General features: G+C 47.1%; 1 protein-coding gene across 1 annotated transcript; it reads left to right on the plus strand.

Moving 5' to 3' along the window:
- Nucleotides 1-11681: 11681 nt before the first annotated feature.
- LOC123106816 (probable purple acid phosphatase 20) lies at nucleotides 11682-14453 on the plus strand. The gene is made up of 3 exons (XM_044528859.1): nucleotides 11682-12076; nucleotides 13097-13388; nucleotides 13486-14453. The coding sequence occupies exons 1-3, from the start codon at nucleotides 11912-11914 to the stop codon at nucleotides 14337-14339; spliced, it is 1311 nt and encodes a 436-aa protein (XP_044384794.1). The 5' UTR covers nucleotides 11682-11911; the 3' UTR covers nucleotides 14340-14453.
- The last annotated feature ends 2042 nt before the right edge of the window (nucleotides 14454-16495 follow it).

Below are 16495 nucleotides of genomic sequence, written 5' to 3' on the forward strand. Positions count from 1 at the left end.
AAGCAGCTTCACCGAGGTCTTTCTTTGAAAAACTTCTTTCAAAACACTCCTTTATGCTTTGCAGAATAATTCTACATTATTTCCGATCAACAATATGTCATTCACATATACTTATCAGAAATGTTGTAGTGCTCCCACTCACTTTCTTGTAAATACAGGCTTCACCGCAAGTCTGTATAAATGCTTTGATCATCTCATCAAAGCACATATTCCAACTCCGAGATGCTTGCACCAGTCCATAGATGGATCGCTGGAGCTTGCACATTTTGTTAGCACCTTTAGGATTGACAAAACCTTCTGGTTGTATCATATACAACTCTTCTTTAATAAACCATTAAGGAATGCAGTTTTGTTTATCCATTTGCCAGATTTCATAAAAATGCGGCAATTGCTAACATGATTTGGACAGACTTAAGCATCGCTACGAGTGAGAAAATTTCATCGTAGTCAACACCTTGAACTTTGTCAAAAAACCTTTTTGACAAGTCTAGCTTTGTAGATAGTAACACTACTATCAGCGTCCGTCTTCCTCTTGAAGATCCATTTATTTTCTATGGCTTGCCGATCATCGGGCAAATCCATCAAAGTCCATACTTTGTTCACATACATGGATCATATCTCAGATTTCATGGCCTCAAACCATTTCGCGGAATCTGGGCTCATCATCGCTTCCTCATAGTTCGCAAGTTCATCATGGTCTAGTAACATGACTTCCAGAACATGATTACCGTACCACTCTGGTGCGGATCTCACTCTGGTTTACCTACGAGATTCGGTAGTAACTTGATCTGAAGTTACATGATCATCATCATTAGCTTCCTCACTAATTGGTGTAGTAGTCACAAGAATAGATTTCTGTGATGAACTACTTTCCAATAAGGGAGAAGGTACAATTACCTTATCAAGTTTTCTACTTTCCTCCCACTCACTTCTTTCGAGAGAAACTCCTTCTCTAGAAAGGATCCATTCTTAGCAACGAATGTCTTGCCTTCGGATCTGTGATAGAAGGTGTACCCAACAGTCTTCTTTGGGTATCCTATGAAGACATATTTCTCCGATTTGGGTTTGAGCTTATCAGGATGAAACTTCTTCACATAAGCATCACAACCCAAAACTTTAAGAAACGACAACTTTGGTTTCTTGCCAAACCATAATTCAGATTGTGTCGTCTCAACGGATTTAGATGGTGCCCTTTTTAACGTGAATGCAGCTGTCTCTAATGCATAACCCCAAAGCGATAGTGGTAGATTGGTAAGAGACATCATAGATTGCACTATATCCAATAAAGTACGGTTATGACGATCGGACACACCATTATGATGTGGTGTTCCAGGTGGCATGAGTTTGTGAAACTATTCCACAATGTTTTAATTGAAGACCAAACTCGTAACTCAAATATTTGTCTCCGCGATCAGATCGTAGAAACTTTTTTTTCTTGTCACGATGATTTTCCACTTCACCCTGGAATTATTTGAACTTTTCAAATGTTTCAGACTTATGTTTCATCAAGTAGATATACTCATATCTGCTCAAATCATCTGTGAAGATCAGAAAATAATGATACCTGTCGCGAGCCTCAATATTCATCGGACCACATACATCAGTATGTATGAATTCCAACAAATCTGTTGCTCTCTCCATTGTTCCGAAGAACAGAGTCTTAGTCATCTTGCCCATGAGGCATGGTTCGCAAGCATCAATTGATTCATAATCAAGTGATTCCAAAAGCCCATCAGCATGGAGTTTCTTTATGCGCTTTACACCAATATGACCTAAACAGAAGTGACACCAATAAGTTGCACTATCATTATTAATTTTGCATCTTTTGGTTTAAATATTATGATTATGTGTATCACTACGATCAAGATCCAATGAACTATTTTCATTGGGTGTGTAACCATATAAGGTTTTATTCATGTAAACAGAACAACAATTTATTCTCTTACTTAAATGAATAACCGTATAAACATGATCAAATCATATTCATGCTCAACGCAAACACCAAATAACACTTATTTAGGTTCAACACTAATCCCGAAATTATAGGGAGTGTGCGATGATGATCATATCAATCTTGGAACCACTTCCAACACACATCGTCACTTCACCCTTAACTAGTCTCTGTTTATTCTGCAACTCCCGTTTCGAGTTACTAATCTTAGCAACTGAACTAGTATCAAATACTGAGGGGTTGCTATAAACACTAGTAAAGTACACATCAATAACATGTATATCAAATATACTTATGTTCACTTTGCCATCCTTCTTATCCGCCAATCACTTGGGGTAGTTCCGCTTCCAGTGACCAGTCCCTTTGCAGTAGAAGCACTTAGTCTCAGGCTTAGGACCAGACTTGGGCTTCTTCACTTCAGCAGCAACTTGCTTTCTATTCTTCTTGAAGTTCCCCTTCTTCCCTCTGCCCTTTTCTTGAAACTAGTGGTCTTGTCTACCATCAACACTTGATGTTTTTCTCGATTTCTACCTTCGTCAATTTCAGCATTACGAAGAGCTTGGGAATCATTTCCGTTATCCCTTGCATATTATAGTTCATCACGAAGTTCTACTAACTTGGTGATGGTGACTAGATAATTCTGTCAATCACTATCTTATCTGGAAGATTAACTCCCACTTGATTCAAGCGATTGTAGTACCCAGACAATCTGAGCACATGCTCACTAGTTGAGCGATTCTCCTCCATCTTTTAGCTATAGAACTTGTTGGAGACTTCATATCTCTCAATTCGGGTATTTGCTTGAAATATTAACTTCAACTCCTGGAACATCTCATATGGTCCATGACGTTCAAAACGTCTTTGAAGTCCCGATTCTAAGCCATTAAGCATGGTGCACTAAACTATCAAGTAGTCATCATATTGAGCTAGCCAAACGTTCACAATGTCTGGATCTGCTCCTGCAATAGGTCTGTCACCTAGCGGTGCATCAAGGACATAATTCTTCTGTGCAGCAATGAGGATAAACCTCAGATCACTGATCCAAACCGCATCATTGCTACTAACATCTTTCAACACAATTTTCTCTAGGAACATATCAAAATAAACACAGGGAAGCAACAACACGGGCTATTGATCTACAACATAATTTGCAAAATACTACCAGGACTAAGTTCATGATAAATTTAAAGTTCAATTAATCATATTACTTAAGAACTCCCACTTAGATAGACATCCCTCTAATCCTCTAAGTGATTACGTGATCCAAATCAACTAAACCATGTCTGATCATCATGTGAGATGGAGTAGTTTCATTGGTGAACATCACTATGTTGATCATATCTACTATATGATTCACGCTCGACCTTTCGGTCTCCGTGTTCCGAGGCCATATCTGTATATGCTTGGCTCATCAAGTATAACCTGAGTATTCCGCGTGTGCAACTGTTTTGCACCCGTTGTATTTGAACGTAGAGCCTATCACACCCGATCATCACGTGGTGTCTCAGCACGAAGAACTTTCGCAACGGTGCATACTCAGGAAGAACACTTCTTGATAATTAGTGAGAGATCATCTTATAATGCTACCGTCAATCAAAGCAAGATAAGATGCATAAAAGATAAACATCACATGCAATCAATATAAGTGATATGATATGGCCATCATCATCTTGTGCTTGTGATCTCCATCTTCGAAGCACCGTCGTGATCACCATCGTCACCAGCACGACACCTTGATCTCCATCATAGCATCGTTGTTGTCTCGCCAATTTTATGCTTCCACGACTATCGCTACCGCTTAGTGATAAAGTAAAGCATTACAGCGCGATTGCCTTGCATACAATAAAGCGACAACCATATGGCTCCTGCCAGTTGCCGATAACTCGGTTACAAAACATGATCATCTCATACAATAAAATTTAGCATCATGTCTTGACCATATCACATCACAACATGCCCTGCAAAAACAAGTTAGATGTCCTCTACTTTGTTGTTGCAAGTTTTACGTGGCTGCTACGGGCTTAAGCAAGAACCAATCTTACCTACGCATCAAAACCACAACGATAGTTTGTCAAGTTGGTGTTGTTTTAACCTTCGCAAGGACCGGGCGTAGCCACACTCGGTTCAACTAAAGTTGGAGAAACTGTCACCCGCTAGCCACCTTTGTGCAAAGCACGTCGGGAGAACCGGTCTCGCGTAAGCGTACGCGTAATGTCGGTCCGGGCCGCTTCGTCCAACAATACCGCCGAACCAAAGTATGACATGCTGGTAAGCAGTATGACTTATATCGCCCATAGCTCACTTGTGTTCTACTCGTGCATATAACATCAACACATAAAACCTAGGCTCGGATGCCACCGTTGGGAAACGTAGTAATTTCAAAAAAAAATCCTACGCACACGCAAGATCATGGTGATGCATAGCAACGAGAGGGGAGATTGTGATCTACATACCCTTGTAGATCGACAGCGGAAGCGTTAGCACAACGCGGTTGATGTAGTCGTACGTCTTCACGGCCCGACCGATCAAGCACCGAAACTACGGCACCTCCGAGTTTTAGCACACGTTCAGCTCGATGACGATCCCCGGACTCCGATCCAGCAAAGTGTCGGGGAAGAGTTTCGTCAGCATGACAGCGTGGTGACGATCTTGATGTACTACCGTCGCAGGGCTTCGCCTAAGCACCGCTACAATATTATCGAGGATTATGGTGGAAGGGGGCACCGCACATGGCTAAGAATATGATCACGTGGATCAACTTGTGTCTCTAGGGGTGCCCCCTGCCCCCGTATATAAAGGAGTAGGGGGAGGTGCGGCCGGCTAGGAGGAGGGCGCGCCAGGAGGAGTCCTACTCCCATCGGGAGTAGGATTCCCCCCCCCTTTCCTAGTTGGAATAGGATTCGGGAGGGGGAAAGAGGAGAGAGAGAAGGAAGGAGGGGGCGCCGCCCCCCTCTCCTTGTCCTATTAGGACTAGGGGGGGAGGGGCGCGCGGCCCAGCCCTGGCCACCTCTCCTCTCTTCCACGAAAGCCCACTAAGGCCCATATACCTCCCGGGGGGGTTCCGGTAACCTCCCGGTACTCCGGTAAAATCCTGATTTCACTCGGAACACTTCCAATATCCAAATATAGGCTTCCAATATATCAATCTTTATGTCTCAACCATTTCGAGACTCCTCGTCATGTCTGTGATCACATCCGGGACTCCGAACAAACTTCAGTACATCAAAATGCATAAACTCATAATATAACTGTCATCAAAACCTTAAGCGTGCGGACCCTACGGGTTCGAGAACAATGTAGACATGACCGAGACACGTCTCCGATCAATAACCAATAGCGGAACCTGGATGCTCATATTGGCTCCCACATATTCTACGAAGATCTTTATCGGTCGGACCGCATAACAACATATGTTGTTCCCTTTGTCATCGGCATGTTACTTGCCCGAGATTTGATCGTCGGTAACTTAATACCTAGTTCAATCTCGTTATTGGCAAGTCTCTTTACTCGTTTCATAATACATCATCTTGCAACTAACTTATTAGTTGTAATGCTTGCAAGGCTTATGTGATGTGCATTACCGAGAGGGCCCAGAGATACCTCTCCAACAATCGGAGTGACAAATCCTAATCTCGAAATATGCCAACCCAACATTCACCTTTGGAGACACCTGTAGAGCTCCTTTATAATCACCCAGTTACGTTGTGACGTTTGGTAGCACACAAAGTGTTCCTCCTGTAAACGGGAGTTGCATAATCTCATAGTCATAGGAACATGTATAAGTCATGAAGAAAGCAATAGCAACATACTAAACGATCGAGTGCTAAGCTAACGGAATGAGTCAAGTCAATCACATCATTCTTCTAATGATGTGATCCCGTTAATCAAATAACAACTCTTTTGTTCATGGTTAGGAAACATAACCATCTTCGATTAACGAGCTAGTCTAGTAGAGGCATACTAGTAACACTCTGTTTGTCTATGTATTCACACATGTATTATGTTTCCGGTTAATACAATTCTAGCATGAATAATAAACATTTATGATGATATAAGGAAATAAATAATAACTTTATTATTGCCTCTAGGGCATATTTCCTTCACTAAGTTGCTAAAATCTGCCAAGACTTAAAATTGGGAAAAGGCTAGATTTTTATTTGGTCAAGTAGTCTAATCACCCCCCTCTAGACCTTCTTTCGATCCTATAAGAGGCTAACAAACTGCATGCGTTAAATCAGCTCATGAGAAGATGAGACGAGGGGAGTACTACCTGCTTGGTGGAATTGCAACGGCCATCTGCCCATCCGGATGATTGTTAGGGATGCCGGTTCTACCAGCGACGCCACTCGAGTTCAAGGTCGGGGAAGGACATGCTCATTGCCATGGCGCTAATTCGGGTAGCCAGGAAGGTGGTTTGTCGCCCTCGCATGATTCAGACGAGGTTGGAGGCATGATCTCATCTCTTTAGGGGGGGTGGCGATGCAAGGCAGCGACGGCGGTTCACCTACGGCTTGCCCAAGTCATGAGAGGAGAGGAGAGGTCGGGGAAGACCTTTTGTTTTTAGGGAGGGTTAGCGACCAGGAGTTTTCCAAATGGGTCGGGATATTTTTTTTGGACGGCAGAACAAGCCCAGTTTACCAGAGGCCTCTGCTTCGGCCCCTGAAACAGCAACCCACATGATAGTTGGGCCAGTTTAAACAGATTGCGGAACAGGTCGCCTCAGACATGAAATCTGACGGCCATGAACTTCCATATCGCGAAAACGGATGGCTAAAGACACAAATCGCTATGAGGGTGGGGATTAGGTGCAGTTATACTGTCCTGAATTTGTAACCCCCCAAACACGAGGCATTCCCCCATTAATATAAAACAAAGTAGGAGTAGCATGTTACCTCAACCATGAGGGCCCGAACCTGCGTAAAACCCCCCTGTGCAATCTCCTCCGATACTTCTGGATATGCTCTCCACCCTATCGAGTGATAGAGCCAAAGGTGTCCCGATGTTTTGATGAGATGGTGGATGTCATTTTCTATGGGAGTCGACCTTGACGATCCGACTATGAACGTGCGAGACGTCGCGCCTTAACAATTGCTAAACCAACTTCCGAGGGGTTATTGACCACGTCGGAGCACGATCAACCTGACCATGAGGGTTTGTTTCCTGCAAGCAAACGAAGAACAAGCAATAAATTGAGATTCAAATATGGATATTGTGAATATAAGAGGAAAGATTTATTAATGAAGGTGGGGTTCTGTGACGTCTTGGTCTGGTCGTTGAACACAAATGAAGTACGCGAATTTGCAGCTATGGCGAACTTTTAATCTAAACAAAACCCAAAGTCTAAACGGTGCCCTAAGGGATGTATATATGGAGGAAGAGGGGGGGATTTCATGTCCCTTGGGGGAGGGGTCCGAAACCAACCCTATCTCTTGTTTCCCCACACATACGGACTCTCAAAACGGCCTATACTTATGTATTTCGAAATTACATGGGCCTGGCCCAATAATAAGGTGACGCAACACCTAGAATAGCCTCTGGACGAAATTTATGAAGTGGCATCTTGGATATTTTGTCCAAGGCTTCATGCACTCATTATGGTGGCTTCAAAGTCCTGAAATTATCACTTGTAACTCTGTTCTTGTTCCCCTTGCGCATGCCATCCTCTCCATGCTTGGTCTTGCTCCAGTGTTCAGCCCTCTTATCTATGTCAGGCCCTTCATTTGTAAGCAAAACAAATGTATCCAATTTAGGCAGCATCATATTCTCATGAACATTAGAATCATTACCAAGGAACGAAAGTACCTGATAATTTCATTGGCATGCGCGAGCTCTAGTAATTGGTCCAGTATATGTAGCAGTAGGCTTTTTTTAAACTGGAATTATTTTTCTTCTACGGGTGACCCAAAAGTTGGGGAGTCCGACTTGGTCACGACTCGTAGCATCTCATGATCTGGAACTCGAAAATAAAGGAACAAATACTGGGCTCGGACTGGTGGCGGAGATGAATCTGGTGGAACTCGGACTGGTGATGATGGTATATGATGGACGTTGGAGCACGGACTGGTGGCGAATCTGTGGTAGAGGTGGACTCGAATTGGCACGATGGTGATATATGGCGGTGGTATATGTGGACTCGGATTGGTGGTTCTATATGGTAGCGGCGATGTATATGGTGGGGTGGTGGTACATGGCAGTGGCGATGTATATGGTGGGGTGGTGGAATATGGCAGCAGCGATGTATACGGTGGGGTGGTGGTATATGGCAGCGATGAAGGTGGTGCGGCGGCATGATAAACTGTGAACAGAACTCGAAACTCTAAAGGACTAGACGCTAAGACCAGCAACTCGACACGACAATGCAACCGCAAATTCAACAAAGCAAAAACTCTAAAAAGATTATGCAAAGGCTCAGATTGGTTCGGATAGGATGAACTAACCCTAATTAATTTTTTTTGGCTTTTTCGTGGACTATAGGTATGAAGAACAGACTCGATCTAAACTACGAAAAACTGTAAAATCTCATCGAGCAACCTGAAAATATGATACCACTTGATAGAGACAAAGGTGTCCCGATGTTTCGATGAGATGGTGGATGTCGTTTTCTATCGGAGTTGACCTTGACGATCCGACTACGAATGTGCGAGACGTTGCGCCTTAGCAATCGCTAAACCAACTTCCGAGGGGTTATTGACCACGCGGAGCATGATCAATCTGACCACGAGTGTCTATTTCCTGCGAGCAAACGAAGAACAAGCAAGAAATTGAGATTGCAATCTGGATATTGCGAATATAAGAGGAAAGCTTTATTAATGAAGGTGGGATTCTGTGACGTCTTGGTCTGGTCGTTGAACACAAACGAAGTACGTGAAGTAAGCAGCTATGACAAACTGTTAATCTAAACAAATCCCAAAGTCTAAACGGTGCCCTAAGGGCTGTATATATGGAGGAAGAGGGGGGGGGGATTTCGTGGCCCTTGGGGGAGGGGTCCGAAACCAACCCTATCTCTTGTTTCGCCACACATACGGACTCTAAAAACAGCCTATACTTATGTATTTCGAAATTACATGGGTCGGGCCCAATAATAAGGTGATGCAGCACCTAGAATAGCCTCTGGACAAAATTTATGAAGTGACATCTTGTATATTTCGTCCAAGGCTTCATGCACTCATTATGGTGGCTTCAAAGTCCTGAAATCATCACTTGTAACTCCGTTCTTGTTCCCCTTGTGCATGCCATCCTCTCCATGTTTGGTCTTGCTCCAGTGTTCAGCCCTCTTATCCATGCCAGTCCCTTCATTTGTAAGCAAAACAAATGTATCCAATTTAGGCAGCATCATATTCTCATGAACATTAGAATCATTACCAAGAAACGAAAGTACCTGATAATTTAATTGACGTGCGCGAGCTCTAGTAATTGGTCCAGTATATGTGGTAGTAGGGGTTGTGGGTGTAACAATGGTATTGATGTCCTCATCGCCGAGGACACTAACGGTTTTTGCACCGTCACATGGAATATTTTATGAATTCGTCTTTTTAAATCATGGTAAATTTTAGAAATTTTGTAATGTTCTAGTGGCAACTTCAAAATTTTGTTCTCTAGAAATCATGGCGACCTTTTTACTTCTGTATGACCCACATACAAAACCTACAAAAACACAAGTTGACATTATTAAAACATACAATTAACTAGGGCACACAACTTTTCATTCCAACCTAGGGGTAAAACCATGAGTTTCATCCATCTTTCCTTGTAAATATATGTAGTTACCATAATTTAACTGAATAATTTTCTAATTATAGAACAAATCTTGCTAAAACGGTTGCCATGCTACCCCTTAATTTCTAATTCTGCTTTGCTATCCTAGATATTTCTACATATTTGTCATGTTACTATGTGTTTAAGGTTTTCATACTTTTTTTTGAACCATTACCAATTTTTGATGTTAGCTATACATTCTCTAAATTTTCCATGTGAACTATATTTTTGTATATGAATTTGTCATGTGATCATTGCTGATTTCCAAATGTTTTGATGTTATGTAGAACAAAAATCCTAATATTGCCACACGACATTTTTTTAAATAGCCATGAATTACGAAACAATTCTATCTAAATTATGCCATGTGACTGGTACATATTTTTTCTTAATTTGGCAGAAGGAATCCCACAAAGGGAGATACATGAGCTAAGCTCTAATGTCTAGATCTATTCTTAGCTTCCCTAAAATGGAGGAGAAGGAGGGATATATATAGGTCCAAGGAAAGGAAGGGGTAAGTGAGCACGAAAGATAAAGTTACATGGGCCTTGCCCAAATTCGGCCCACAGATGCACTACCGGATAGTCCGGTGGAAGCAGAAACTTTTGGGCGTCCAGAAATTGTACTACTAGACTGTCCACTTGGGAGACCGGACTGTCCGGTAGTGCAATTTCTGCACAGACCAAAACTGCTCTCTGGATGGATCGAACAATCCGGTTGGGCGACCGGACAGTCCGGTAGTGTAAATTTTGCACCGTCTTCTTTCGTCGTCGCTTTCAAGCTTCCCTCACGGGCGGTGTAGGCGTACACTTGCGCTTGCACTCCTCCTTGTCATCTGTGGTGCTCCGATGATATCTATGAATGCATATGAGAGGAGTGTCAAGTAGTATACCATCCTCGATGGGGTCAAGTGAACACGTGTAAATGAGATGATTCACATTTGTGTATATGGAGTAGCTGTCGCATGTGTCACTTGCCAAATGGACTCTTGACATGGTGATGTCTGTAGGATGCTCCGCATCACACCTCCTTCTAGCTAGGGTTAGCAAAGTGTTAGCTTTTTTCTAGTTGAGGTTTTGCTCCTTGCCGCATCTTCTCTTGAGAGAGGGAGAGATAGATACACCTCATTAGAGTCTAAGATCTTCATTGGGGAAGATCCCCTAGTGTATTCAAGACCCCACTTGAGGGAAGATCCTCCTAGTGGATTCAAGACCCCTCTTGAGAGAAGATCCCCTAGTGGATTCAAGACCTCAACCGTCAAGGATTGGGATAAACTAGTTACCTTTTGTTATCATCTTGTGTTGGATTTGGACCTTTGTATCCCTATATGTATATGTGGATTTAGCATGTGTGTGATTGGATATTGTTTATTTGAGAGTTCGTCTTGTGTTCTGCTTTGATTTGCTCTTTTTTCCCTTCAAATGTGAAAAGATCTTCCTCTAGAGGAAGGAGCTCATTCACAGAATTTTCACTTTTCTTTGCCAAGGAAGATGATGAGGAGAGCGAGGGTAAATGACACGTGGAGGCCAGTTGATTAGGGGGCAGACACAGACGTGCAGCGCGCGTCGACAAACATGGAAGGGCCTCCCAGCGCAAACGAAAGCGTTCACTCGTTTCTAGTATCTCATTGAGGGACGGTAGCTCGGATGAAGAAAAAAACTATGCTGACATCTACATTTCGTTTTTGATGTAGAGTTCCGTGCCGTCTGGTCACAATATTGCAGCTAACCGATCTCCACTCCAGCCAGCCAAAAAAGAAAGGAAATGGATTTGGGAAGAGCCATTCCCATCACGTCACGGGCAACGGCGGACCCAAACCAAGTCCCATCCCCCAATCCGCGTAAACCGCCAAGGGAAGAACAGAGGGTAACACGGCCTCGCAGTTGGCACCCCACCCTACACCACAGCCGCGCTTCCCCGCTATCGCACCAAAAACGCTAGTCTAGTCCAGGACACAAGTCACCCGAGGTTGACGCAATACCGGATCCACGAGTCAGATTCCCACCTGAAAACACATCCAAAATCCATCCACGGCAGCGGCAGCCCGCCAGTATTGTGCGCTCTAGAAAACAAGACTAGTAGTATATCGCGTCCGTCGCCTGCGCGCAACCTGCCAGCCTCCTACTATACATACCGCCCCGCGCCCCCATCAAGCCATCCATCGCCTCTCACTCCCTCGCCTCCTGTCAGTCCAAGATCAGGACAATGGGGAAGATGAGGGGCACGGTGGCGTTGGCTCTTCTCGTCCTCGCGCTGTCGTCGCTGCCCCCGGCGTGCCTCGCCGTGACGTCGCCGTACGTGCGCCCGAGGCCCAGGGCGACGCTCTCATTGCGCCGGGACGCCGACGCCGGCGGCCAGACGCCGCAGCAGGTACGTACCGCGCGTCTGCTCAGATCAATACTCCCCGTAGATAGATGGCGATGTCGCTTCTTTCTCGGCGGGGTTTCTTCCGTCACCTTTAGATCCTGAGACACCGACCGGCCTGCGTGATCAGGCCATTTTGCAATCTGAAATCCTGAAATGCCATGTCAGTTGTTCGTCCCCGTGGAGACCATTCCCTTGTTTCATTTTTCTGTTGGATTGAGTGTTAGTGGAAGAAAAGTGTTTTGTACATGAGTGACAAGTCCATCACTCCAACCAAAATCCTAACCCCCGCAGCAACAACCATCCCCTCTGCTGCTCTGCTTTGGAGTTCCTCGTGATCTTGATTTTGGTTGTCGTTCCTGACCATGTTGATGTCGGCATGTGGTTTGGCCTAGGCGCCATAGTTTGGTGAGTCCCACTAGCACATTTCTTGGCAGTACCTTAATATGGTCCATGGAGGAAAGCAGGAGCGCTGCAAATTTGTATAGAACCTACTACTACTAGTATAGTGCTGCAATTTAATGATGGCAATCTTGAGCCACCGCCCATGCCTTGCCTTTTCCTTCCTTGAGGAAAGCAACCAAACCAAAACTGGATACGAGTGTTTCATTATCTGCCAAACTTTGGCCGGCCTGTGTGAAACTATACCGCATCAGAGCACTGAATTGTTGGTATGGACAGTTCACGCTAGAAACCATAAACCACCGCCTTTGAATGTTCACACTTGCATTCAGTGTATCCGTTTATGCAAATTAGGATACTTTTCAGTCTAATTTTGCCCGCCTTCTCTTTCCTAACTGTTGGAAAGTTTCCTAATGTGCATTAGAAGACTGACAAAATCTGACATCAAGCTTCATCTCATGAACGATAGATAGTGTGTATTAAGACTCGTTTAACATCACACTTGATGTGGTTGAAAGCTCTTGCGAAATGCTTTGCTTGGCGCTAAGCCAATATTCACCGTTAAATGCCCCAAAAAGTTATTACTACTAGTGGATTTGAATCATTATGTGGTACAACTTTCAGGTGCATGTGTCGGCTGTGGGCCCTGACAAGATGAGGGTGACATGGATCACCGACGACGACGCACCGGCGACGGTGGACTACGGCACGGCTTCAGGCCAGTACCCCTTCTCCGCCACCGGAACCACCGCCGTTTACTCCTACCTCTTGTACCACTCGGGGAACATCCACGACGCCGTCGTCGGCCCACTGAAACCCAGCACCACCTACTACTACCGCTGCAGCTCCGACACGTCGCGGGAGTTCTCCTTCCGAACGCCCCCGTCAGTCCTCCCCTTCACCTTCGTCATTGCCGGTAATGTCCCTGCATGCATCTTGCCGTTAGAGTCTCAGTTTTTCCGTTTCAGTTTTCAAAGTCTCATACAATGGAATGCGGACGCGCATCCATGCAGGCGACCTGGGCCAGACGGAGTGGACCAACTCCACGCTGCAGCACATCGCCGCCGCCGACTACGACATGCTGCTCCTGCCCGGCGACCTGTCGTACGCCGACCTGGACCAGCCGCGCTGGGACTCGTACGGACGCCTGGTGGAGCCCCTGGCGAGCGCGCGGCCCTGGATGGTGACCGAGGGCAACCACGAGGTGGAGAAGATCCCCCTCATCGAGCGCCACCCCTTCAAGGCCTACAACGCGCGGTGGCGCATGCCGTACGACGCCGGCGCCTCGCCGTCGGGGTCCAACCTCTACTACTCCTTCGACGCGGCCGGCGGCGCCGTGCACGTCATCATGCTGGGCTCCTACACCGACTACGACGCCGGCACGGCGCAGCACAGGTGGCTGCAGGCCGACCTCGCCGGGGTCGACCGCGGGAAGACGGCGTTCGTGGTGGCGCTGGTGCACGCGCCGTGGTACAACAGCAACAAGGCGCACCAGGGGGAGGGCGACGGCATGCGCGACGCCATGGAGGCGCTGCTCTACGGCGCCCGCGTGGACGCGGTGTTCGCCGGGCACGTGCACGCCTACGAGAGGTTCGCGCGCGTCTACGGCGACAAGGAGGACCAGTGCGGGGCGGTGTACGTGACCATCGGAGACGGCGGCAACCGGGAAGGGCTGGCGGAGAAGTACATCGACCCGCAGCCCAAGACGTCGGTGTTCCGGGAGGCCAGCTTCGGGCATGGCAGGCTGCAGGTGGTGAACGTGACGCACGCCCTGTGGACGTGGCACCGGAACGACGATGACGAGCCGGTGGTGGCTGACCAGACTTGGATCACCAGTCTCGCGTCCAACCCGGCCTGTAAAAAATGATGACCAAACAGCACCTGATGCCAGAACGTACTCCATGACCAAAAATAGTGTTTTATATATAATATATATAAATATATAAATATGTATATACACAGTATATGATTTAGAGACAAAGATTGTTCCTGTTACTGTTTGTCATATGTAGTACTGCCTCGTTACTTGATCATATATCAAGATTTGATACTGCTAACCGGGAACCTTTCGTTTTTAAGACACCGGCACAAATCCATGTGTGTGTGTTTCCATGTGTGTGTGTTTGTTTTAAAAAAAAATTGTTTCAAAAACAAATCCATGTGTGGCTGCAACGAGAGAAACACCAATTCATGTCAACAAACTGTGTCGTGGGACGACGGTTGCTCATGAGAAAAAAAGTTGAATCATTTGCTCAAGGAGCGTGCAGCGGCCGGTTAGCGGAGGCGGGCGGGCAGGTGCCATCGGAACTAAAGGACAAATCCACATTACCAATTTGTCCCCAAGCTAAATTCTAATGGCCAGTTTGGTTGGCGTCCTGACCATTTTGTGCCTGGCCTGAGTCCTCCCTGGGAGCTGCCTGAGAGTCGTTTGGTTGGTAGCCTGGTCATGCCTGCACTAGCCTGGCCTGGAGGGATATACATGTGGTTAGCCTGGTCAAAAACTGCATGCACGTACTTAGCCTGGTCCAGGCGTCTGAATTCGGATGCCTGGCCGATGCCTGGACTCTAAAATAGATGCCTGGCTTACTAATATGTACTGATGCAGTAACTAGCATATGTACGGTTCCACTTTGAATCACGGCCAGGCCAGGCACGAACCAAACGACCTTACCACATGCTTGCCTGGCCAGGTAGAAAACCATTGTCTTCCCAGGCCTAGTCCAGGCACCTATTTAACCCAGGCATGGACTTGTGGATGCAAACCAAACTAACCTTAAGTCCACCGTGGGGGCGATGAGGGGGGCCTAGGCGATTCTGCCAGGGATGCTGGTGGCGATCCACAAGCCGTTCGATCGGCGAGTGGGGGGACGGTTTTGGGCGTTAGCTAACGAGGGCGATGAGGGGGAAGACCGAGGATGAGGATAAACCCTCGAAGGCACCGGTCATGGCGGATGCGCCGAGCTCGCCGGAAGCGTTGGGTTCGCGTTCTACTTTGATCTGTGAGCTCTTGAACCAGGGGTACGAAGAAGATGATCTCAAGTTGGTGGTCGAGACGTTGGTCCCGATGGCCGATCTGGCGAGAGACGGCGTCGACCCGAAGGATCGCAAGAAAGTGATCTGGCGGCTTGTGCATCGGCGCACTACGGCTCGGCCCTGGCAGGGACCGATTCCCAAGGTAAGGTTGCGGGTGTTAACGCTGGGTGATTTTCTAAATTCGGGAGTTTGGTTGCAGGTTCAACGACGGCGGCGGAAGGAGCGGCGGCCGGCGTTGTCGCCGGAGGAGGAGGGGAAGCAGATCTCGATCCAGGAGGCTCATAGAGAGCGTTTGAAATGCTTATTGGGCCAACAAGGGCCGGTTTCGGGAGAGGATCATGTGGGCTCAGGGCATGCGGCCCAGCCAACGATTTTTTCTGAGCATGCGGCTCAGGCGGGTCAGGATGGGCTGCGGGAGCAATTGGTGGTGGCCCAACCCAGCATGGACATTACTAGGGTTCGGCCGACGTGGGCGCGACCTGGCTTTCGTTCTCGCGGGGTAGGTCAAGCGCGACGTGTGCGAGCAAACGCGGTGCCGATCGACAGGGTCTCCTTTGACGCTATGCTCATGGCGGGGAGAGGGACGGATCCTCCACCGGTGCAGGCAGTTACGTCTAATGGGCGCAGTCATCGCTCGGATCGGGAGCGAGCCGGTCGGCTGTGGCGGCTAATGGTGGGCACGGCGACACTTGTGGGGCGGTGAACTTTGGTGGGCGCGGAGGCGCGAACGCCGGGCGAAGTGGCCTTGCGGGACACGGCGTCGGAGCTGGCTTCGGGCGCGTGGCCCGAGGTGCAGGTGGTGTGGCCCATGGCGGAGGCGAATATGGAGGTCCAGCGCGTCACTCTGATGGCTATGGTGGTAGCTCAACGACCGGTGATGGTCGTGGAGGGGCCAGCGGTGGTGGTTATGGTGGACACTCGTGTCAGTTCAATGGTGATGGCAGCGGTGCTTGGTCCGGCGGCGGTCGTGGCGATGCCGGCGGCCGTGGT

Source organism: Triticum aestivum, chromosome 5A (genome assembly GCF_018294505.1).
Source record: "Triticum aestivum cultivar Chinese Spring chromosome 5A, IWGSC CS RefSeq v2.1, whole genome shotgun sequence".
Lineage (NCBI taxonomy): Eukaryota > Viridiplantae > Streptophyta > Magnoliopsida > Poales > Poaceae > Triticum > Triticum aestivum.